Raw genomic sequence first — 25,719 nt, 5'->3', positions numbered from 1 at the left:
ATTGATTTGTATGTTTTTAGGGCCAGTGACTGTAAGATTTAAAGCAAATTTAAAATCTTAAAATCTTAAATCAAAATAAGTCTAAATAAACAGGAGCATATTGGCAACACAAAAGTGCAACAGTCTAACAACTACAAAAAAAAAAAAAAAAACCCTAGGAGTTGCAATCCAGTGGAAAACAAAAGGTAACTGATGGCTTTTTATTTGCATGTTGTTGTTTTTTTTATTAAAACAATTGTTTATCTTCAGTAGATTATGGAAACAATTTTGTAATATTAATAGTTTATTAAAAATTTGATTTGATTTTTGGAAATCACCAAGCAACCCCCTCTCATTGTCATGCAACCCTGACTTTGGGAACCACTGCGTTAGACCGAAAAAAAATGTATGTACAGTTGGAGTCGGAATTATTAGCCCCCCTGAATTATTAGCCCCCTTGTTTATTTTTCCCCAATTTCTGTTTAACAGAGAGAATATTTTTTCAACACGTTTCTCAACATAATATTTTTAATAACTCACTTCTAATAACTGATTTATTTTATCTTTGCCATGATGACAGTAAATAATGTTGTACTAGATATTTTTCAAGACACTTCTGTACAGCTTAACATGACATTTAAAGGTTTAACTAGGTTATTTAGGTTAACCAGGCAGGTTAGGGTAATTAGGCAAGTTATTATATAATGATGGTTTGTTCTGTAGACTAAATTTATTCGAAAATTTAAAAATATATAGCTCAATGGGATTAATAGTTTTGACCTTAAAAAAATGCTTTCATTCTAAATAAAAGCCAAAATAAAACAAATAAGACTTTCTCCAGAAGAAAAAATATTATCAGAAATACTGTGAAAATTTCCTTGTTCTGTTAAACATCATTTGGGAAATATTTAAAGTAAAAAAAAATAAATCAAAGGGGGTTATTAATTCTGACTTAAATTTGATATATAAATATATACTATATAAAGCCACTGTTTAGAAAAGTAAAATTTAAGTGTGTACACATCTGAAACATGCTACTACAATTTTTTGCTAGTTTATTGAAACACCTCCTTTTATATTATCATATAAAACTTAGTGAAAAGTTAAAATTTGTTTCTTGACCTTGATCATCACCATTTATCAAACTGCATCAGTGAACTGCTTTTATTATATATATTTAAACAAATTAAAGCATTATAAGTGTCTTGTCAGTGCCTCATATATCATTGGAACACTTTAAACCACCACGAAAGTGTCAAGATAAAGCTATAACGGGATCTGGAAAGAAAAAGAAACATGAGAAAGATGTGTCGGAAGAAAAGAATTATAACTCTTTTTTCCCCCATTAGCTGGCAGGCTCATCTCTGGAGCTCGCAGACATTCCCATAATGCAGCGTGGCTCTTCCAGCCTTGACCCCTATGGTTCCCTGCTGTGTGGGGTCTCCAGCTGCACTTAATCTGCTGTCTCTCTTCTCATGACTGCGGGGAGAGCTTGGGTTAAATCAATGTGCTTATGTGCTGTCTACACTGACATACTGGGCGCTTGTGAACCCTTAATCACGTCCCCACAAGCATATTTCCTTTGATTTGGGTGAAATTGCTTTTGTCTCGTTCCTCAAGTCTGGTCAAGTTTGGAGCGGGATCCCAGTATTGATTGGAAACACCACTTCTGAAATGCGGTGTACATCTCGACCTTGCTCTCAGCATCGGCTGCTACCACAATAAATAGCTGCCAAGCGTGAGTGCGCAAACTGAATATTGTACAAGTATTGTCAGAGTCCGAAATTAACTTTTTGCCTAGAGACGTTACTAGGATGACATCCCGGGGTGGGTATTTGGATAATTGGGGTGGGAAAGTGGACTGATGGTGAATGATGTGCAGAAGTGAAGGGGGAGTGAAGGGCTGAGCGGTATGACCAACAATTTATTTCACGGTATGAGAAAGTTTAAAAAAGAAAAAGAAGGGTGTTCTAATAGAACGAAAAGCTTAAATTACTGCACATTTAAAATATTTATGTCTATATTTAACCCTTCAAATATTTTTGCAATCATTTAACATTTAATATAATTAAAATCTCTGTTAATTTTTTATGGTAATGCTTTATAATAACTACACACAAATCATCTATTTATCGTTAGCAGATACAAATTACAAATGCTCTATTCTTGACATTTAAAATGTGCCTAATAGTTGGTCTTTCATACCTTGTTACTGATGACTAAATTAAATCATTTTGATACAAATCAATTGTATTTAAGAGTAGTTTTTTTAAGATCACTCAGACTGAGTTAGTAAATGATTAATAAACTATTCAAATCAACATTACATTTCTTATTATTCAGGCATATAGTAATAGTTCGTCTGTATGTGAAAACATGCTTTATTAACTCAACTTCATGCAGTTGTGTGACCTAATCTAAAGTGAAGACTATTTATGCTTTATAAATCTTTAATAAATGGTAATCAAAGGCTCGGTATCAAATGAACAATACATCTTTGAATCTTGTCTAAAAAGTAAAATTACTGTAAAGTTTAAACATTGCCAAATAACAGAAGTGCCGAAATATAACATAAAACTGGATAAAACAACAACAATATAATAATTTACCAATATATTTTGATGCAACATTTCAATGTTGTTTGGTGAAGTTTAAACTGTGCAGTAATTTTATTTCAGATAAGATTGCAAATATTTATTTTTCATTTGATACAGCTTTATTTTATTTTGTTTTGTCTTCATTTGTCTTCAAATGAATAGAAATGCATAAAGTCGTTAATTTTCTTTTTTGTTTTGAGCCTTTAACTATCATTTATAAAGGATAAATAGTCCTAACTTTAGATTAGGTCACAAAGCTGGATAAAGTTGCGTTAATAAAGCATTTATTAACATACAAATTAACTATTAACACAATCCTGAAAAATATAATATAATATATAAATGTTAATTTGAATAGTTTTCCCAGTGATGGATAGCAGCTGGATACGCATCTGTTAAAATATATGCTGCATAAGTTGGCGGTTCATTCCGTTGTGGCGACCCTAGATTAATAAAGGGACTAAGCCAAAAAAATGAATGAATGAATGAATTAATTTGAATAGTTTAGTAATCATTTATTTCGCATTCTGAATCATTTTTAAAAACCAGCAACTTTTCTGAAATAACTGGTTTATGAATGATTCGATACTTAATTTAGTTTTGAAAAAATAATAATTAACAAAGTATGAAAATACAATCATTAAGCACATTATATATGTGCTTATATGTCAAGAATAGAGCATTTGTATCTTCAGTTATAAAGTGCTTCCTAGCATCTGTTAATGTAGAGGTAATGCTTAACAGATAATGAATTCACTATTTGCTAATGCTTATTAAATGATTCATAGTGTGTAGTTATAATAAAGTGCTACCAAAAAAAATATAGGCCTATATATATTGTAAATTTACTCTAAACTTGTGAAGCTTCTACCCGTAGTGGGCAGTGACAACTTACATATTACAATATTTACATTCTATTTTAGAAATTGTAATCTTTTCTAATCTAGACAAAACACATATTGCTGGAAAGGTGAGACAGTCATATTTTTTATATTTTGTGATAGAAGAAAGGTTTTCTCATATGAAGCAAAATTTACAATGTTTATTTTGCTAGCACACATTGTTGTTCTTTAGATTAACAATTAATCCATTAATCCATTAAAAAGAAAAAAAAATGTTTTTGTAATCTTCAAAGTCTGACCATTTGTTTTTGTGTTCGGAGTGGCTTTCCTTCTCTTTTGATTTCAGTTTGACAGCTTCAGCTACAATAATCTTAACCATGCCCCTCTGCCGTTAGTTAGCTACAAGGGAATGATATGCAAAAAAAGGCTCAGCTTTTGGTTCATGTGGACTTTATAAAATGTAAAATTGTGATACAATTAGACAGATGGATTTGTTTTTAACCTATTTTACATGGCATATTTCATGAGATAAACTATAAAAAATTTTCCCCCTTTTATTTCAGTATACTTTTTTCCATCTAAAATAACTGGCAAGCGACTCATCACAGCCAATTTCCACTTTTCCAATTGCCAATTTTCCAAAGCAATTTTGTGTGAATTTTAAACCCAGATACAGTACATGTAAGTGCATAAACAGCTCTCTAATTTCCCACCAAATTTCTTCAGTAATAATCAACAGCCTCAACTGTATTAGGATGATTTGACGGGTGGCTTACATGACAAACTCTCGTTGTGTCAGTCATCAGAATTCCCCCGCTGTCAGCATGCGGCATGTAACTGACCTCTCATCGGCAGACATTAGGACTAGACTACTATACCAGCTCTGCTTATTCAAAGACACTCTAGACTGTCACGGCTCGGGCAGCTCATCCACGTCTCCTTTCCCACACAGATGACACCAGATCCGCATGCGGCCGGGGGGGCAATAAACCTCCCAGACACCAGTATTCCAGCTATGGGTCGAGAGATCAGATATGATGTAACCGAGAAGCCTGATAAATGAGGGAAAGATGGATTGATGCTCCGTCTTTGAGATAAGACACACACCTATCTGTTTTCTTGCACATTCTTGAGAGCTCTTTGTAATGCGGGGAATAGTTTTGGCTCAGGTAGAGCGACTGCTAAGCAGAAGGCGCAAAGTACAGGATCCTTATCAAAGCTACAAATCAGATCTCGCTTAAAGCACAAAGTGGGAATGTTTCTGGTTTACCTTACAGCATTATGAAGATTGAGGGACTAGACTACAAATAGCAGTCGTGGTCTTTTGATATCAGACAGCCTGCGCTGCCGTTGGCCTCGCTCACGCAGGAGGGAGAGGCTGGCGAAAAAAACTTTCCCTTGAAATTGGATTTCTATCCTCTGAGATTAAGATCAGACTTCCACATCGGCCATATTGGAAAAACATGCTGCCTTGAGCTGTCCAGGATTGTGAGTTGAACTGCAGTCACCAGAGCATGTTCACATTTGACCTGCGGGGCCGGGGCCTCTGATCCCCCCCTGATGGCTTCCTGAGCGGGACGGGGCGCACTGACTGACAGCACAGAGGCCGAGCTCGTCACCCTCTGCTCTCCTGGAGCGACCCCTCACTCACAATGATTAGCCGCCACACCGCTAACAAAGACATTCTGTCTAACTAAATCATGACAGGCAGACATCAGACAAATGAAGAGAATCATTCAGGAAAACTTGTTTCAAACTTGTTTAAAATAATACACAGACTGAACTTGAATGTAGTTTTTTTCATCTTGTGCTTTTCAAGTTCCTAGTTCGAGTTTGTACTTTTTTAAAACGTAGCCCTATCTAAATGTCTGAAGATCACGAATTATGTATCCAGAAGAACGTATGGCTGCATTTCTTTAATGCTATGGGGTGGTATGATGCTGTTCCTTTTCACGCTTACAGGCTGACCGCTTACCACCATGTGGACGGCTTTCCCACATTGGTTGACTTAAAATGCAAAGAGGAGTTCACCGCAAAACCAGGGTTCAAGTCTGGCAAAGAACGGTTCACGAAAAACAGAAACCCAAAAATAAAATAAACAAGTAAATAGCAGGGTATTGCTGTGTTCACACCAGATGCAGCATGCGCAGATAAATTCACGCGTTAAGCTTTTGAGTTTACTTGCTTCATTCGCGCGTCACAAGCGCTTCATTCGAGGGTCAAATTCACTTCCTATCACATGCAGATTTGCGACATGGGCAGAGCTTTTAGCTTTGTTGTTAAATGGCTAACATAAATTTTATTGAGAGAATAGCTGTGCTTTATGAAGGCTGAAAAACAGCGTTGATTCATTTAGAGCCGGGCCTAAGTACACTAGATCCATTCTGAGGTGCACCCTGCTCTGTGAGTTCCTAAACTCCTCCAGAAACGGTACCTGAATGATGAAAGCTTTCAATCCTGCTTCCGACTGAGCCAAGCCCAATTCGTTGAACTGTTGTCTGGTGTCAGGTCAGTCGTAGCTTATGAAAACACTATTGGTTGGGTTTAGGGAAGGAGGAGGGCAGGTCAGTCGATTGGTCAGTCAGTCAGTGAGTCAACAGCGGCCAGCAGTAAATTTATGTGAGAACTGCAGGCACAAATGGCACTAGCGAGAAAAAAGTGAGATCTCAAGGAGAGCACCCCCTGGTAGAAAAAAAATTAGCTCCTGGGATGAATTTGGAGCTTGTTTTCAGAATAAGCCTGGATTGTTTATAACATTCTTTTAAATACAGCATAAATTAAATGGTTAAATAAAAATATATGTTATATAAAATATATTCTAAATACAATTTTTTAAAGTATTTTATACTCCCACACAAAAATGAATTTTTCTGAATATCAAATTGTGTTTTTTTTATTATTTTGTCGTAAAATACATACAATTATATTGTAACAATGAACACATTTTGTCCCTATAAAATAATTTTGCAATTCCTAATTTGTAGTTAATTGGTTACATTACATTACATTACATTATAGGTTATTCCTATTTTTGTTGACACAATAATAACAACAGCAAATTATTCGACATCTTAAAACTATAAATCATTTTATTATTTGCTAATACAGTATTAAAATCAAGGATTTTATTTGTAAACATTATTTAATGTACATTGAAATAACCCAAACTATGTCTTTTTTTACTAACATTAACATGAATAAATGCCACTATAATAACATTGATTATTGTAAATAGTTTTTTAATTCACTTTATATTTAGATTTATTATTTTACTTTGAAAATCATACATTTTGTTTTTAATGTGTTAACAACCCAGTCAAATTTCCATGTTACGAAGCAACAGAAAAAATAAACAACATTCAAATATTTTCTGGTTCTATCTTACATCAGCTCCTGATACGATCAAGGTGAAAGCCGCTACATTGTGCAAATAGTTACGCTTCAGTTACAGTAAAAAGACTGACACTTTGTTCACTTTACGTTTCCTTTACTCTTAACTTCACACAAATGGAGAGACTTCCTCTTCTCCGGAGGGCGCCTGTAACAGTTGAATCATGACACTGAGTCACATACGGAGTAAGACATGGGCGCTATGAATCCTTGTTTTCTAACTCGCATTAACCGTAAAACCGCTCATTGTACCTGACAGCTCCATCACTTGACTGGAGATGTTTCCTATCCTATTATACTTACTCACAAGCCTTCTGGGAAAAAGGTCCATTTTCCTATGTTGCAGTGTCGCCGATAGACACCCACATTCATGCAAAACATCCATATCTCCTGCTGCGATCTAACCCCTAAATGCTATGTACCGCGCATTCCTATCTGCCTCTTTTCACAGTCTCCATGTACTTATCTCCACTTCCCCCTCCTCCTGCCCCTATTCCCTTCTTTCACATTTCATAAAAAACGTGTCCATCGCTTTATGCGCCCATGAGATCTGTCAGATCATCAGGTCAGATTCCTCCAAATCAAATGCTCCACATCGCCTGCGTGCGCCTGCATAAATGAACCCATCGCGGCCCTGAGAAGTGCAAGCAGTCGGACCACTCCTGTGCCTTATTTTGTCTTCCCACTCCCGCCCTGTAGGGATCTGACTCCAGTTGTAAAAACATGGGTTTAGATGCTTGTTTTTAAGAGCCCTCTCACGAGCAAACGAAAGCTGAGACCAGGAGTTTGTAACAAAGGGTCTTTAGAGGAAGACCGAGATGTTTTTCCCTGAGGTTCATGTTTTCCTTGTAGCCTGTTTGCCAAGACTCCTGCTAAACAAAGTCGGACTTGGCAATGACTTCCTTTCCTTAATACTCGTAATCAGATACGTGTCTTAAAAGTATACTGTTAAACGTAAGACTGGAGTTGTGTTATCCTCCGTGAGGACGCTAATACAACATCCTTTTCCAGGCAGTGCAACTTTGTTTTTTTTTCCCGGGTATAAACTGAAAACCGACCTTACAAATCTATTTAACATGCAGCGGTTGGGTTTAGGATACAAAAACCACCATTGCGAAACTAATCACCGCTGCACACAGACAAAAAAGAAAGAGAAAAAGCAGTCAACATGATACTCACAGATATAGTAGTATTCTCTGCCTGGCCGAAATTCGAAACCCAGTGAGAACGGTGTGAAAAGCTGAAACTTCTCGGAGAACTTTAGAGGCCCGTTGGGTGAGTGAGGTCGGTTGCACTCCCAGCGCTTGAAGCCTTTGGCCGTGTGGTCACAGGAGCTGTAGCCGTCATAATTGACCATGTAGAGGACATAACGCTCTGTCCGTTCCTCAGGGACAGTGTCCATGTAGTGCGGACAATATACGTCCAAATAATCGTTAATGCAGACATCAATGTGGTAGTCTCCTCGGTAGAACCTGTGACAAAAAAAGAAAGGCCGCGGTGAGTATATATGATATGAAATATTAGCAATGCAGTTACTCTCGTGTGCATGTTTTACGAGCCATCGAGCCCCTACTTCACAGAAAGGCCACTTCAGGAGGAAGCCACTTATTTGAGGGCAATTACCGCAAATGTGAAAGCACGTAAATCATCCAATCTCGTAAGCTCCGCTAGGGCTCACTGAGGATCGCGAGGAAAATTCATAATCCTGCCGTTGACGTGGACGCTTTAAATACGCCTGAAAGAATGAGATTTCCATGGGTGAGAGATGACAGCTTGAAATATGGCACTCGGAGGAATGTTTTAGAAGAAAAAAATGTGCATCTCTAGGGCCGAAGCGGCCAACTATTCTAGATTTACAAGTTGTTTTTTTGTAAATCGAGATGACCTCGAGAGGATCTAACCAAATATGAATGTCAACGGAATGTTCTTTCCGTCAAGGAAGCAATTTAAAAACATATACTCTCATAGGGTGCATAAAAGAGTTCAGTGGAGATGGATATGCTCAGCTTGGTTTAGAGAAAAAGCAATCCTGCTCCTGGAACCCAAACCTCTCTCTCCTCCAAACAGCTCTAACACACTTGTCTAGAAGTGTAGACACACAGTCAAATGCACAACCTTTCAAATTTGACTCAACTATTATAAGCACTGCCAAAAAAAAAAAAAAAAAAAAAAGTTTCTTACTTTTTTATAATCCAAATATCTAAAAATTCTTACATCAAGAAGCATTTTATAAACCAGCAAAAAATATGGGCTGTTTTCAGAAATAATAAATCAAAATTAAGTTTTGACTTAAGCAAAATTAAGCAAAATAATCTGCCACTGGGCTAAGCAAAATAATCTTGTTTTTGCTTTGAAACTAGAATACTTATTTTAAGATTATTTTGCTTGTTTTAAGGAAAAAAAGTAACTTTGTTTTTGAAAAAGAAGACAATATTTTTGCTACTTTCGAGGTACGCGAGCTGTCACTGGGGTGGTACCTTTTCAAAAGGTACACATTTGTGCTTAAAGGGTCCATATTGGTAACTCAAAAGTTTATTTTAGTAGCAAATCTTTTTATAAAAGGAACACTTTTGTCTTTTTAGGTACTAATATGTACCCTAGAGGTATTAATATGGACTTTTAGGTACAAATTTGTACCTTTTGAAAAGATACCACCCCAGTGAGAGCTCGCATACCTTTATTTCTGAGAGTGTAGTCTAGAAAATGTTTCTTGATTTAGGAATGTAGAGATATTGATACTAAAAACAAGTCAAAAACAAGGCAATGTGAATTGTTGACAACTTTTCATATCTCTCCAGGCCAACAGAATTCTGTCCGTGTGCCACAAATTATAACTTATATAAAAAGCATTGTAATTTTTCATGCTAGAGATAAATAAAGGTACTTTCTTCAAACACTTTCCCATCAACATAGACATCCATTGTCGATCCATGCTCCAGTATGTTTCATTTATGCAGTTTTTCTTTGATGCCCAAAGGCACGGACACCACCTGCGGATAAACTAATTACTATGAAGAAACAAACATCTGATGACAAAACTCATGTCACTCTGACCCTTGAGTACTTGTTAAAGATTAAGTTTACTTATTCATAAGCAAATCACCATCTGATTTTTGTGGCCTTACATGCAATCAAACTTTCCTGGACACTTTGAATAGTGTTAGCACAACTAAAACAAAGCATAAACACTTAAATGGGCTATTGTTTTATATAGAAAAAAATAAAGCAAAAAGATGCCTGTGTGGACTAGTGCATGTGATAGGGCAGTGGTACTCAAGCAACAGGCTGCGGACCAGTAGCGGTCCCTGGACCAATTACTACTGGGCCGCACGAGAAATCATTAATTACTTCTGTTTTGGAAAAAATCATTTACATTAATTATTTACAACTGTATTTGCTCGCTTACATCTCAATCACTTAAGCGGCAAATTTTTACCCACAAGTAGCAAAATAAGTAAGAAACAGACGTCTTTGGAAAATTTCTTTGCTAAAGAGAAAAGGCCCAGTGAAGGACCCACAAACTGCTAAGGAATGTATTCTCAACCCATTTGTCCACAAATCAGGTTAATCCATCATGTCTCTGCAAGAAGATCAACTATTGGAGATCGCAAATGATGGAGCATATCACGTCTTTCTTAGAGTACGCAAAAGTTTGTTATTTTCATCGGAGGTACATGGCTTGCGCCATCCAGTCACCCCTAGTTAAATGAATGCTGCGAGCATAAGTCACGTGACAAGAACTGACCGATCAGCTTCAGCTTGTATGGAATGTGCACATTTTGGAAGACTAATTATCTCAGACAAACACAGAACACCCAAACACTGCAGTGCTTTCTCCATAATAAAACTTGTATCAGAGTGACAGCATTGTATTGTCAGCTTGTCATCCTCTGAGAAAATGGTTGATGGTGGCCTAGCACAGTGGTTCTCAAAGTGGGGGTCGGGACCCCCTGGGGGCTCGCGGGACAATGAGAGGGGGTCACTTGGTTATTTAGAAAAATCTAATAAATTTGAATAAATGTTTTAAATTACCATTGTTTATCTATAACTTACAGAAGATAAAAATAGTTACATAAAATGCAACATCCAAACCAAAAGCCATCAGCCTTTCATTTTTTCCCCATTGGATCGCAAGCCCTGGGATTTTTACATTAGATTAACAACAGAGCAATAGCGTCACTTGCAGCAGATTGATTTTACGGCACTAGATAAACTTTGACACCTTTACGCAACTTATGTACATTTAAAATAAATACAGACACGACTGAATTAGTCTCCAAAATTAAACCAAGAAAAGACTTGTGATGTAACTTAAATATTGTACCCACCAGTCTCATTAGGTAGGGTTAATATTAAATAATAATAAAAAAATAGATATAGTTGTTAGACTGTTGCATTTTTTGTGTTGTCAATATACTTGTGTTTATAGGCATATTGGTTTGTGTGAGCAGTTGCAGGCAACATTTGTAGATTATAACCACTTTCGAAAGTAGTGGGGGTCGCCAGTCATTGACATTGTTATTTTGGGGGTCTCGGGTTGAAAAGTTTGAGAACCCCTGGCCTAACAAACTACAAACCATTAACTATGAATCCACTAAACACCACTATAGGCCAGGAGAGAAATTAAAAGTAGCTGTAATGTGTTTAAGTCAAATTAAGTATACTTTGAAAAGCTGTAAGCATACGCAGATGTAAATATTAAAAACTAATTATACGTTTTCCTTAATTTACAGTGTGTGTACAATGAACACTGTACACTTGTGCTTCAGTATCACTTGAAAATATTTTTCCATCAACGCTGAGTTAGGTGACGCCAGCGAACGTGACTGCGGTTTGGTGACTCGGCTTAAACGTGAAGGGTGCTCAGGATTCTGTGGGAATTTTTAGGGCGCAAGTCAGTGGACACTCAGGAGGAACCCTGGAGAGAGCCAGATGAGCTTCCAGGCTAATGTGAAGTTAGCGTTGCGATCCTGCTGTGGACAGAAGCACAGCTGGGCACGCTGACACAAAGATTTCCACTCATTACGGACAATAAAAGACTATTGAGAGCAGATGGAGCTCGAGACCTATCAGATTATCATTATGTGGATTTCAAACGCACTGCTGGAATACTGAGTTTCCCTGTAGGTTTGGCCGTTTTGGCAGAGGTTTGTGTGTGGGTCTGTGTACGCAGAGTGTGTGTGGATGTGTATCGATGCTGTTGGAAATCTGCAAGCACTTAAGGGCTATTTTGAACAACTATTGTTTACTACTCTTGGGAGCTACATCATTTGAAAGCAAAATCTAGGCTGTGAAAAAAACATACTTCCTGAGTGATCACGCAGTCCAGTGTTTCCAGCACAAAATCTGGCATTTGAAAGTGTGTAACATGAAAACATTTTTTTTTTGTACTTCGTCATTGGGCACTGGCAAAAACAAAACTATTTCCTGATTAAATTTATTGGCTTCTTGTGTTTCCTGTCATCTTCTGAAGTGGAATGATTCAATCTAGTGTTGAAAAGAAATAATGTTTTCCAAAACCACAGTCCAGAACGTACTGTGTGATCACGGAAAGATGCAAAACAAGTACAATGCTTTTCAAAAAGGTTTAAGTACTTAAATATTATGAACAACCATAAACTGAGAAACTAAAACAACAACAAAAAAATTAACATTAACCGAGATTACATTTCATTCATTCATTCAATTTCCTTTGGCTTAGTCTCTTTTTTATCAACGGTTGCCACAGTGGATTGAACCAGTAACTATTCTAGCATACGTTTTACACACCAGATGCCCTTCCAGCTGAAACCAAGTAATGGGAAACACCCATACACTACGGCCAATTTATTTCATCCAATTCACCTATATTGCATGTCTTTGGACTGTGGGGGTAACCGGAGCACCCAAAAGAAATCCACACCAACTAGCCCAGCCAGGACTTGAACCAGTGACCTTCTTGCTGTGAGACGACTGTTCTAACCACTCAGACTATGTACCGCCCCTAATAATAATATTTAAATTTCCATTTTAGTTTAATATTTAGTTCATGATACCGATAGCATTGAGTAACGTTAGCAGGGCTCAACAATAAAGTTAACATGACCAGGGCCAGTGTAAGAGATGCTCGGCGGCCATCTTTGAAACGCCTCTCGGGCAGTATGCTCGGGCATTCTGCATGAATAGGGAAACAACAAATTCTCCACAACTGCTTGCCCATCTTATGATTACATTTCATATTACGTATAACCAATAAAATAAACAACAACTGTCTATTTAGATTAATTTCTAAATGTTCGTTTCACACAAAATCTGCAGAAACTCACGTTTTAATGCTACCTACTGTGTGAAGCCTAAACACCATATTGCTTTTCGGTTCCTCTTATCTGATTGGATGTTGTGAGCACATTATTTTTTTCTGTAACCTGGTAAAGCCAGTACAGCAAAGAGACGGCAACATGATGGCCGCATCAAATTATGAGGCTAAAAGAAAAGTCTTTTTCTGACGTCAAGAAGACAGACATTTACGTGGGTACAACCTGACAATAAAAATGAAGTTATGTTCTGAACAGTTTGCCGTCAGTTTAGCAAGTCAGTCATCTTTTTTTTATTTTGCAATAAAATACCTGCACATTTTTCATACTGCTATATTTTACTGCTAAATATTTTAACATTTTTAAACTATTTCAATTCTAGATTAACAAACATTTTTTGAAACATTATGTAAAATATGTGGCTAAGAAATAGCTATAAACGTTATTGGGGGAGTGGGGCAAGTGAAAATTTTGACAAGGCTAGTACTAATTTGAACCACTGATCCAATCGGGCCAGTAGAAAAAAAATCCCTAGTGTTAATGTTAATATTAATCATTGTAACGTGCCATTCCATTTTCATTCAACATCTAAAACAAGACTTGTAAAGAGTAAACATTTACTCAAGTGTGCTCTTAGAATAATTATTTTACAATTACACTAAGTATATTTACAAAAAAGAAGTTATAAACTATAAAGGTGTGCCGATTTAGTCCAACTAGTAATTAAACAGTAAACGTGCTAAATCAGTCACATTAGTACACTTAAATATCCCTGTGCTAAAACATTTCAATAAATAAATATTTATAAACTTGAACTTTGTTTCACCTTGAACTTCAACTTTGTATACTTACTTTATTTAAACAAACTTGAAAAATAAACTTGAAGTATACTTGTTTTTGTAAGGGCAAACTGTAATTTAGACATAAAACAGAGGCATGGCCCTAGCAACACAAAGGTCACAAACTCAATTCACAGGGAATGTGAGAACTGCTAAAAAGTGCATCTTCAATGCAGTGCAAGTCAGTTTGGATAAAAACATCTGCCAGATAAATAACTATTCTGAGAAATGTGATTCTAGTCAAAGATGATGACCTTTCACCTGTCTATCAAGTGAAATTTCTTCGCTCGAGTATATGAAATGACTATTTTCCCTGGGTCACTAAGCTTAAGGACCAGACAACAACATATTAGCTCTCTGGACAACAACACCTAAAGGCAACAGAGTGCTTTTCTATGTCAGTGTCAGAAAAATCAATGAGCGAGAGGATTGAGTCACATTGTGTCACTTTATAATATTCTTACGTAGTCCCCAAATCAAATGCCACCTCAGCAATTCATCCTCAATGTGTATCAGATGAGCTCCAGTGAGTTATAAAGAGATTTGACCCCATTAAACCCAATAACAGACAAACAGCTCATCAATGTTGGGCTTTCTTTCATTCGCCTGAAGAGCGATGGGCCAGCTGGTCAATAAACCGCACAATGCTGTGCCAATTCATCATTGGGATTAAAAAAGAAGCTCATTAGTTGTATCTATCAGGGCTACGAACACAAACATGGCACGTTGCTGCATCAGAACAAGTCTTACAACAAAAACCTCCCATAACGATAATCCTTCCATTCAATCCATTCGCTCTTTCTCTACGTGTTCAAACACAGGGCGATGGGTGATGACCGGGGCAGACCTGAGTCTAAAGAAAGGCAGGACACCGGGAGGCAGCGGGCTCCAGGAGTTCATGATTAAAAGTTGGTTCATCCCAAGGTCAGACTCCTCAGACTTAACAATGGAATGAAAAATGAAGAAGGCTCTCCACTCAAGACTTTCTAACGGAGGCCAATTAAATCCAAAGAACTCTGAGAAGCTGCCATTGATTTCCCATTGAACGGGCAAAAAATATCCAGCTAAGATGTAGACAAGCCTCTGGACAAACCAGCGTTATTATTTTCAATGGGGATTCTTAAAGGGACAGTTTGACATAACATTTGAATGTTCCATTTGTCTTCTGTGAAACTCAAAAGAGGTTATTTTAAAAGTGCCTGTATTTTGTCCTTCGCGGTGGTTCAATGGACCTCATTGACTGGACACCCACTATTCAAAATTTCTTCCTTTGTGTTCTCCACAAGAAAGGAAGTCACACGGGATTGGCACAACAGTGATTTTTGGGGGAACGCACTAGCTTACACCTTCCTATAGAGGGCGCTCTTGAGGCAGTGACTGACGTGACTCCCAGGGGTGTAGGTCAGCTAATCCTTGAGCCCTCCAGGCCTTTCACAGTGGCACAGATGGAGGATCTCCTCCTCAGGTTACAGCTCTCAGGCCAGCCGTGGAGCAGTTGTCCCATCATTCAATGGGGAGGCAACGGTACATCTCCCAACGCCTCAGATATCACTCATTCACCCCTTCCAAAAGAATGTCTGCCCAGAAGCATTAACATCACAGACAAACAATGGCCTGCCAGGACTTCAAGCTGTGCTGGCTTGGCAAACGCCTCAAAAGACGGATGAAGGTGAAGGAGGGGAGGGGGAAAAAGGCGCACTAGAGCCGCCTCTTTGCGAGTTTCCCATGGAAAACACTCGGTGTGAGATTTTCTTGAAGAGACAAGATATATGACTTGCTACATTAAAAACATATTGGTGTTTGTGGGAGGCATGTCTATATTTCAGAAACATTGGCGAAGGGTTAGTGGATCAGAGGAAAAAAAGGCTTTGCTTTAGGTAGATGTGTGAGGATGGATGAGCGGAGAGAAGAAAGCGAGAAAACATGAGTGAGTGAGAACGCGACTATCGGTCTTGGGTGAGATTGTTGCTTGTCTAACATGTATGATGTGTGGAAAGTATTCACGGTGCCACTGGCTAATCTTCCCGCTCTCGTGTTGTCGTGATTAGTGGAGTGTCATGTGTTATATATCACTCATCAAGGAACAGGTCTACTAAAGACACACACACACACATGTATAAATAAATACAAATGGCTGATTCAGAATTTGAATGGGTTCTGATTTATTTAGGTTTAGTCAGGGTTGGGTAGATTACTTAAACATTGTAGTCAGTCATGTATCTGGATTGTTTATTTTGGGTGATGTACTCTGAACTAACTTGCTTTTCATTTTATTTATTAATTTGTGCCTAAATTTACAATAATAGGTTAAACAAATATGATTCTGAACACAAATCAGTCTTACCTTGCATAGATATATTATTGTCAATAGGCAAAAATACAATAAATGAGTCAAAATTATAAATTTTTCTTTTATGGCAAAAATCATTACCATATTAAGTAAAGACGTTCCATGAAGTGATTTTTGTAAAGTTCCTACTATAAATGTATAAAAACTCAATATTTTATTAGTAATCTACATTGCTAAGCCCTTTATTTAGACATCTTTAAAGGTAATTTTCTCAATATTTGTAAATAGATTTTTTAAAGATTCCAGATTTTCAAATCTCAGACAAATGCTATCTTTTCCTGACTAATCCATACATCAATTGAAAGCTTATTTAATCATCTCATATTTCATGTGATGCATAAATCTCAATATCCAAAAATGGACACTTAATACAGGGTTCAGGGTCACAAATGATGTTAAATAACCTTCTATTATATTTATATTCAAAGTTAAAGGTTTTGACATACAGAAGAAGTTTTTAGAAAGGAAAGATTTTGTGAGTAATTTGTAATCATGTAGGGCTGGGTGATTCATCGAAAACTAATCGAAATCGACAGTCAGAACCTTCGATTTAAGTTTTTTAGGTCAATTTTTTTTATTACTTTCCCTATCGCATTTGAAGTCATGTGACTCTGCTCCGTTATGTTATGCCGTCAACATGTCGAGCATGGACAACTTAAATACTGAAACAACTGAGCAAAAAGAGTAGCTTTACCAAGGGAAAAATGCATGTTTACTGTACAAAAATTGTTAGCAAAATAAATAAATAAAATAAATAAATCAATGTTCATTGATCGTAATCGAGTTAAAATTAATCGAGATTTGGATTTTAGACCAAATTGGCCAGCCCTATAATCATGAGCAGCTTATATCAAAGAAAAATGCATGCTAACTGTACAAAAATTGTCATTAACTAAATAAATATATAAATAAAATAATTGTCATTTAATCGTAATAGAGTTACGAGTAATAGAGTAATGTCCAATTAATCTAGATTTTGATTTTAGGTCAAATTGCCTAGCCCTATAATCATGTAATCCTTAGAAAAATAACTATAATTTGATTATGGACAATTTAAAAATGAACTATAATTCAATTACACATACTTTATTTTTTTAAGGCGTGTGAATGGATGTTTCCCAGAGATGGGTTGCAGCTGGAAGGGCATCAGCTGCGTAAAACATATGCTGGATAAGTTGGCGGTTCATCACGCTGTGGTGACCCCAGATTAATAAAGGGACTAATCCGAAAAGAAAATGAATGAATGAATACTACATTTTAAAAATCTTATTACGTAATCAAGATCACATGTAGTCAGATACGACCCAGCACAGGACATACTTCATTAATAATATCCTCTTGGTTGTGTTTCAGATCAAACTGTTAACTCGTCTTAAAAAAACAGCTCACAAGAGTCATTTGTTTAGGAAATCAGGCTACCACGGTTAAAAAAATAAAAGCCAGTAAAATAGTTCACCCAGAAATGAAAATCCTGCAATCATTTACTCACCTTCATGTCAGTCCAAACCAAACCAAACCTGACTTTTTTAGCAGAACAGAAAAGAAGAAAGCTTCGACTGTTTTTGGCCATCATATTAAAGCTAATGTGGTCCAAAACAACATTGAACCCCACTGCCTTTCTTTGTATGGAGACAAAAAATAACACAGTTTTTGTTCTGCAGAATCAAATAAAGTAACACTGATTTGGAATGAGATGAGGGTGAGTAAATGATGACAAGATGTTCATTTCGACATTGAGAAAATCCAGAAGATTATTAGTGTGAAATTGGCAAAACGGGACACCCTGTGGCCTTGTGAACTTCACGGACAAGCTCGAGCAAACGTACTTCTTACAAATAACATACTTGTTTAGACTGAAAATCTCATTATCCTGAGTGGATCCTCTTCACTGCTGCAACTGAATATTGAGTAGATGCTTTACAGATCTCATATAACTAGATTGACATGAGCGCTTGGCACCAAATATACTCTAGTGGCCCTAATGCAACATTGAGACCACGTGAGGTCAACACCAGGATCGGAGGTCACGGATCGCCCATTATTAATGAGGGCCTCCATATTCAAAAGAGGCCGAACAAAATGACAGCGCTGACCCCGGGGTCATTCATCTAGTGGGTGTATAACATCAAATTCAAGACAAATACGAAGAAGAAGAACAAATGATTTATGGAGGAAAAACAAACAAGCAACAGCTCAGCCAGGAAGAAAGGGTAAGAGTCAGACTACGCACATCTAAGCAAACATGAACCTGCGTCCCACAGCAGGCTGGAGATCTGACCTCTCCCAGAGGGGCCATTGCTAGCCTCGGCTTGCCAGGGTCATTTTACAGTGCCTTGGGCAAAGCAACTCTGCACCCAATCAAGACAACGTTGAATCAATTAAAAGTAAAGCGGCGGCGGTTAGAAAGCCACAGAGTCTGGCTTCAATCAGCAACCCTCGCTAATTGTCCGCAATGCTCTCCCACTGATTTATGGGTGACTTAGAATAGTCTAGAGCACAACACGTTTTGTTTATGTCCTATTAAAAGTGCTGTGTGGGAGAATTACCAGGGTGTTTTTTTATTGGGAGAATTTCTACTTTAATGTAGCATCAATTCGTCAATCTACAGCATACTTGCTTTCCATTCAACCTTAGTAATTAAAACCTAAAATCTCAATTATGTCAAAGTTTTAAATGGTATACTCTTAAAAATAAATGTACTGTACTGCCAAAGGGGATTATGTAGTATTTTATGTATATTATTATTGTATTGTGCTGTTGTTTTTTCTTCTATATTTTGTTGTAGTTTTATAAAATGTAAAAATCACATAAATAAATGTTAAAAAAATTATTGTTTAAAGAACATTTTGCTAAGAATGTTATTCAGGGAAAAAATGGCATCATTGTGAAACCCTTTTCGGTTCTTCCTGGCACCTTTATTTTTAAGGGTGCACACACAGATCCTAATGTGAAGTTAATTTAAAATGTTGTATTAAAATATTGATAACACTTTACAATATGTTTGTATTAGTAAAGGTTAGTTAATGATTTACTAACATGAACAAACAATGAACAATACATTTACTTAAGTATTTATTGATGTTAGTTAATGAAAATAATAGTTGTTCATTGGTATTTCATGTTAATTCAGGGTGCATTAACTAATGAATTTGGATGTTAATAATGCATTAGTAAATGTTGACCTATGATTAATAAATGCTATACAGTGCTTAGTTTATGTTAGTATAAACAATAACTAATTAAACCTTATTGTAAAGTGTGACCAAAATATTACGTTTTAATAAAAAAAATATTTATGTTGGTTAGAAGCTAGTTATGCAGTCTGCTGAAGACATCAGCATCCCATCATGAGGACCACCAGCATTTAAAACACAACATATACGCTGAGCAACTATGTTGTTTTTAAATTAGAATTGGAGGCAGAGTCAGAGAGCGAGGGTGGCCTACAGGCTGGCATGGAAGCGTTTTTACCTTCAACAAACGCAGCAGCGCCAGAAAAAACAGCACATGTAAAGTAATGTAACATCTAAACATAGAGCCCTTCAGAGTGCCAGGCATGCCGTGCTCAGGCCCCCCACACCTGGTGCTCTCAATCTCCTCCATCCAGCCCAGTCCATCAGAGCCCTCAGCAGCCTGTCAGAGCCTCCTCCATCAGCCAGACAACACAGCCTGCAGGGCCCAGAGCCAGTACACATGCACACTCACACACTGAAACCTTGATTAAAGCTGAAAGAATGTAGTCATAATTTAGGAAGATGTTTTAAAAAGTTGTCAAGACATAATGTAAATCTGAAATCCTCCTACGGCCCATTTTAAGTAACATCAAATCTGTGTCTATCAATGCCTTTTAGGCAGCTGAAAATGCCAGAGCTCTTCTGAAAAACCTTCTATGGCGCAACATTTTTTTTTGTTGAAGTTGAATCGTCTGGTTCCTATGATAGAGAATGTCTGTGTTAATGTTACCTTTAAATGCTTTCATAGATAATGTGTTACTAGATGAAATGGTGATGCAGTAGGGCTAGGTTATTTTAGGATGGAGAAACTGTCTTTTAATTCAATGCACCATTCAAAAACCTTTTCTCCTCAATTTGGTTACTTGTTTAATTTTTTTGTTCTAAACTTTAATACAAAATTGTCATGAATAACTGTCTAACAAATTAATTACTGAAATTGAAATAAAGAAATATCCCAAACAATTGACTAAAACCCAAACAATTTCCAAAAATCTGGAACCTATTTTTAAAGTGTAACAGAAATGTAATTTCATTGATTAAATAATTATTTTATTCATACATTTTTTTTTCTCAAACATGAATCACAATTTAAGTTTTTAAATAAAAAAATATCTTTTCAAATTACAATAGCAATATATTTTTTCTGCCATAACTTATTACAGTTTTATTTTAAAATTTATATATATATCAAATATTTTTGTTAAACTCTTTTAAAGTGACTCTAAAAATATCTCTGTAGATTAGGTTTATGTGTTTTTGTTCACATATATTCAGAAGAAATTATGTCATTCCTGGCAAAGATGCCCAAAACATAAAGACTTCAATAAGTCTTGTACATGGCGAGCTAACTGGACAAACTAACAGTGGTAAGCGTGAAAAGGAATGGTGTCATACTGTCCCGTAGCAATATATTGAAAACATTTATTGCAGCCATATGTACTTCTGGCTACATCATTCACAATCTCCAGAAACACATACAAGTGTACATTTTCAGAATGAGCTTAAGTTGGAAATTTCTTGTTATTACACTTTAAACAACGTTGGGTGATTTATTTTACCCAATGGTTGAGTTAATAATTATTGGTGCTTTGTTGGGTTATTTTTAACCTTTATTGGGTGATTTATTAATACTTCAACCAGTTGGGTTAAATATTTGGTGCTTTGTTGGGTTATTTTTAAGCTTTATTGGGTTATTAATTGAATAACTTAACCAGTTGGGTTAAAATTTTTGAATTTCAATAGTCAACTGATTTAACTGAAACAGAACAGCTGTATTAATATGTGTGCATAATGTTGTTTTTGCATTATAAAGTTTTTTCAAGCTCTAATGCAATAATAGGGATGTTTTTTAATCAAATTACCTCTCGTTGTCATGTTTTTTTTATATGCGTTTCACCAGCACTCTTAATTTTATGATACAAACCCGCACTTCATAGCAGATCTATATACATATAAAATCAATTTCTCTATCAACGTGTTCATTTACACAGATTGTCATTCTCACCCTATGGACCCAGCGGAGACATCAACCCAATAATAATAATAATTTATTAATACATAGTGGTTAAGCCACTTTTTGGCAAAAAAAACAACAAATTAGTTATTTTTGTAACCCTGACTGTTGGGTTAACCTCAATGGATTCGGTTAAAATAACCCAACAGCAGGTCGGTGGCAAAACAACTCACCATTAAACAGTTTTGTACATATTAAAAAATAATTATTTAAAAACCTGTTGTAGTGTTTGCTGATCTCATTATTCAACTGTAATAAGAATGTTGTGATAGATTTGTGATATTTGCCCTTCCCTTCCTCCACTGGGATTGAATGACTAATTGAAAAGTTGGATTTTCAAACATTCTTCAATTGTCTGTGACCAGAAACAAAAATACAAATACATTAAAAAAAAACGCTAGCCTTACTGGACATATGACCTTACTGCATCTAAAATCTATTTGTACAGTCCAGGGACATTCCTAATGAAAAAGCGCCCCTGTGTTATTATCTGATATCATCTCTATGTCATAACACCACCATAAAAATTGCACCCTGCAATGAAGGGAGAAAAAAAGTCAGCTAAATTCCCTGGAGTGAAGAAATGTATACACGTTCCATATGTCGCACCAATGCTATTGACTAGATATGGTCTCATAGCCTTGGACTCAAAACACTTCCAGACCTCATTTGAATTCGCCTCATACCAGGGCCTGGATGGATTAGCTCACTGATGCACCACATATTGTGTTGTACAGACCGCATAGCAAAATAGCATTCTGGGACAGAAGTTGATTTTCCCTCTGCTGAGGCAGACTGGGTATGGGCAGCTCCAGCCCATATAATCAGCAGGATTTATAATCTCCATTTGATGACAGGTGATTAAAGTAGAGAAGATAACCTCTCCATAAATCAGAGCGGGGTATTCCTGCCTCAGTCCCAGCCATGATGAAGCGACAAGACTGTGGTGCAGATGTTTCTTATCTTCATGATCGAGCTAATAAACAGTGAGTTGAGTATATAACGTTATGTTTTTAGTGGAGGGAAAGCTTTCCTTTCATTCCGGGTGCTTCCTCTGCTATCTCATTCAGGAGCCACGAGGTCCAAGTTCAACAAGTCCTTGTGAGGAAAATATTTATCATGGGCTGCGGTTGTGTGATTGACATCATAACATAACATCCTGGATTATGGAGCGGAATATGATGGAATATGGAATGTTGCGGTGCTCTTTGAAGTTATGAATTAGAGGCTGCTATGTGATGGTAACCAGTCCACGGTGAAGATATTTTTGTTGAACGAAGGCGAGTGATGTTTGGCGAAGGTGATAGTGTCATGGTGAATTCGCCGAATTTCTGTTTGACTGGCTTTCTGGATTCTAATTATGAGGTCAAGCTGAACCAAAAATCAGTGCAGACACAAAAATTTATTTGGTACAAATGGAAATGTTGCTGTGAGGGAAGCCAGGACATTTTGTTTTATTAGTTGTACATTAGTGTTGACTGTTTGGCACAGGGTGTTCTGAAATGGAATGAAATCCAATTAAAAACTACAGAGAGAGATGAGAAATGGTCATGCCCAACTGAGCCTGGTTTCTCTCAAGGTTTTTTTTCCCTTCACTTTAGTCAATTGGTGAAGTTTTTTCCTGTTGCCACTGGCTTGTTTGGTTGGGTCTTGTGGAGCTGCACATCGATGGATTTGCTCTTCATCGTTTGGACTTTTAACAGTGAAATTTCAACCACACTGAACTGAATTAAACTTATACCCTGAAAACTGGACTGACACAGTTTCAATTGCTGCTTTGACACAATCTACATTGTAAAAGTGCTATAGAAATAAACATGAATGAATGAATTAATCATAAATTAAAACATGAATTAAATTAAATGGTACGATGATCAGTTGAAAAAGTCATTATTAAGTATACACTCAAAAAAAGATGTTTGGTGGTTATTCAAACTACTTATTTAAATTGAGCTGAATCAACACAATTCTTGTTTTTTTGGGACAAATTAATTGTTTTATGTTTAGTCCACTTAAATTTGTAAAAACAAATAAGTTAGCTTAATCGATTTGTGTTAGGACAACATGATCGAATTGTGAGGAACCCAGAATTTTTACAGTGAATGAACTATTTGTGCATAATTATAAAAGTTACGTTAAGCGAACTTGAGAATTCTAAGTTACAACAGAAATACATTTTTAAAAGTAATTTACATTCATTTAAGGCAATCTGTTGACTCACTTTTTAAAGTAATCACTTTTTACAGTGTACAAGGTAAATATATAAAAAAAATTGGGATATTAATATATAAATTTATGAATTTTCAGTGGCAAAAATTTGGTGTATCCCTAAATATAGCACATCACTAATATAGTATTTTATAGTGAATGTATTGGTTTATTATTCAATATTATGTATATATTAATTTCCTCATATTTTTTGTTATATTTACTTTTTTTTTTCAGTAACACTTTATTTTGATGGTCCAGTTGAGTATAAGTAGACTGTCTGCTTAATATCTGTTGGTACTGCTCCTTCAACAGACATTTAACTGACTGTAAGAAACTTTTCAAGTATATGTCAACTTACACTTACCCTAACCCAAAACCCCAACCCTAACCCCAACATATCAGTCAACTTGAATAAGAATTAGTTGGCATTTAGATGCAATGTAACTCAAATTTAACAAACGGACAAAAAAATAAAGTGTGACCTTGTTATTATTACATTTCAGAACTTTTTTGTGCTAAACGATCAACATTATTGTACAAAAAACTGAAAATGCCATTTTCAACTATAATTTTATATTTCAAAAGAGACTAGCTTGCACGTGAGCCATGGTCAAAGTTCAAAATAGCTGAATATTGTGCTATGTGGATATTCCACTGATATACACACATACTTATCTATGCATTAACCTTGCATGCTCAATGGAAAGGTAAAGCCTGCTCAAAGCACTGCCAGGACATTTTTTAGTATTATTTGTTACGACCCACTTGTTTGAGTCACAACATAAAAGAGAGTTCAAACAACAAAATAACTGAAATTATTTATGGTAAATTAAACTAATAGAACAACAATCCAGCAAAGCAAACAATTGTCTAGAAACAAATAATGAAGGTAAGAACTTTAAGAACAAAACTTTAACTACGTACAAATAATGCAAAACAAAACCATAAAGGGCAGCACAATGGCGCAGTGGTTAGCATGATCGCCTCACAGCAAGAAGGTCACTGGTTAGAGCCCTGGCAGGGTCAGTTCACATTTCTGTGTGGAGTTTGCATGTTCTACCCATGTTTCCATGGGTTTTCTCCGGGTGCTCCTGTTTCCCCCACTAAAATTGCGAAAAAGCTAAAATTGGCCGTAGTGTATGTGTGTGAATGTAGGAGTGTATGGGTGTTTCCCAGTGTTGGGTTGCATCTGGAAGGGCATCCGCTGCGTGAAAAGCTTGATAAGTTGGCGGTTCATTCCACTGTGCCGACCCCAGATTAATAAAGGGACTAAGCTTAAAAGATAATGAATGAATGAATGAATGAATGAAAACCATAAGGTTAACGAGTCAAAGAGATGGCAAGTCTTGACAAGAGGATTTCCAAACAGCCAAACTGTCCTTGGGAAGCTAGCACAACAACTCTTATTTATTTGCATTGAACCAATTGGTGATCTGCCAATCAGGATCTGCCACATAATCCAATCTGGAATCTTGGTGCTGTAATATATACTTGTCTCTACAACACTTGTAAAATTATGCCTTTTTATTCATTCATTGCGAATAAAATTTGACTGTCATTAAACGTGGTTATTTTATTTGTCTTGTTTTTTATCAGCATAGATTAAGTTTTTGAATTAAATGTAAAAAGTCTGACAATATTATATTATTTAACAAAATAAAATATTATTACAAAAAAGTATTTTCGTTTTTTGGCCAAACGCATTCTGAAATTTCAATTCCAGCCCAGATTTCAATTCATCCCTAATTCCATTCTATTTTAATTAGGGGTTACTTTGGAATTAGACACGAAAATTAAAGGTGACGAAAAAGTAAATGTAAATTAACAAACCATCTATAGCTCACAGCCTCATTATCAGTCACATTAAATCAAGCGTCAACCCTTACAAATGTCCTCTGTCAATATCATAATCCATATTTGTGTCATCAGTGGCCTGTCTGGGCCTGCAAAAGTGATTACCATCCCAGCACA

The 25,719-nt window shown here is 36.3% G+C and overlaps 1 protein-coding gene across 2 annotated transcripts in view; it reads right to left on the bottom strand.

Moving 5' to 3' along the window:
- Window positions 1–25,719, bottom strand: part of efna5a (ephrin-A5a) — an 88,224-nt gene that overhangs the window by 10,136 nt on the left and 52,369 nt on the right. For both annotated transcript variants that reach the window (XM_001337352.9, XM_005161235.6), the window contains exon 2: window positions 7,988–8,280. In XM_001337352.9, coding sequence (XP_001337388.4) covers window positions 7,988–8,280 — 293 coding nt within the window. The remainder of the gene's footprint in view (window positions 1–7,987; window positions 8,281–25,719) is intronic.

This window comes from Danio rerio, chromosome 21 (assembly GCF_049306965.1).
Source record: "Danio rerio strain Tuebingen ecotype United States chromosome 21, GRCz12tu, whole genome shotgun sequence".
Taxonomy (NCBI): domain Eukaryota; kingdom Metazoa; phylum Chordata; class Actinopteri; order Cypriniformes; family Danionidae; genus Danio; species Danio rerio.
Note: the sequence above shows the minus strand (reverse complement) of the source record. Positions and strands in the feature narration are given on the sequence as shown.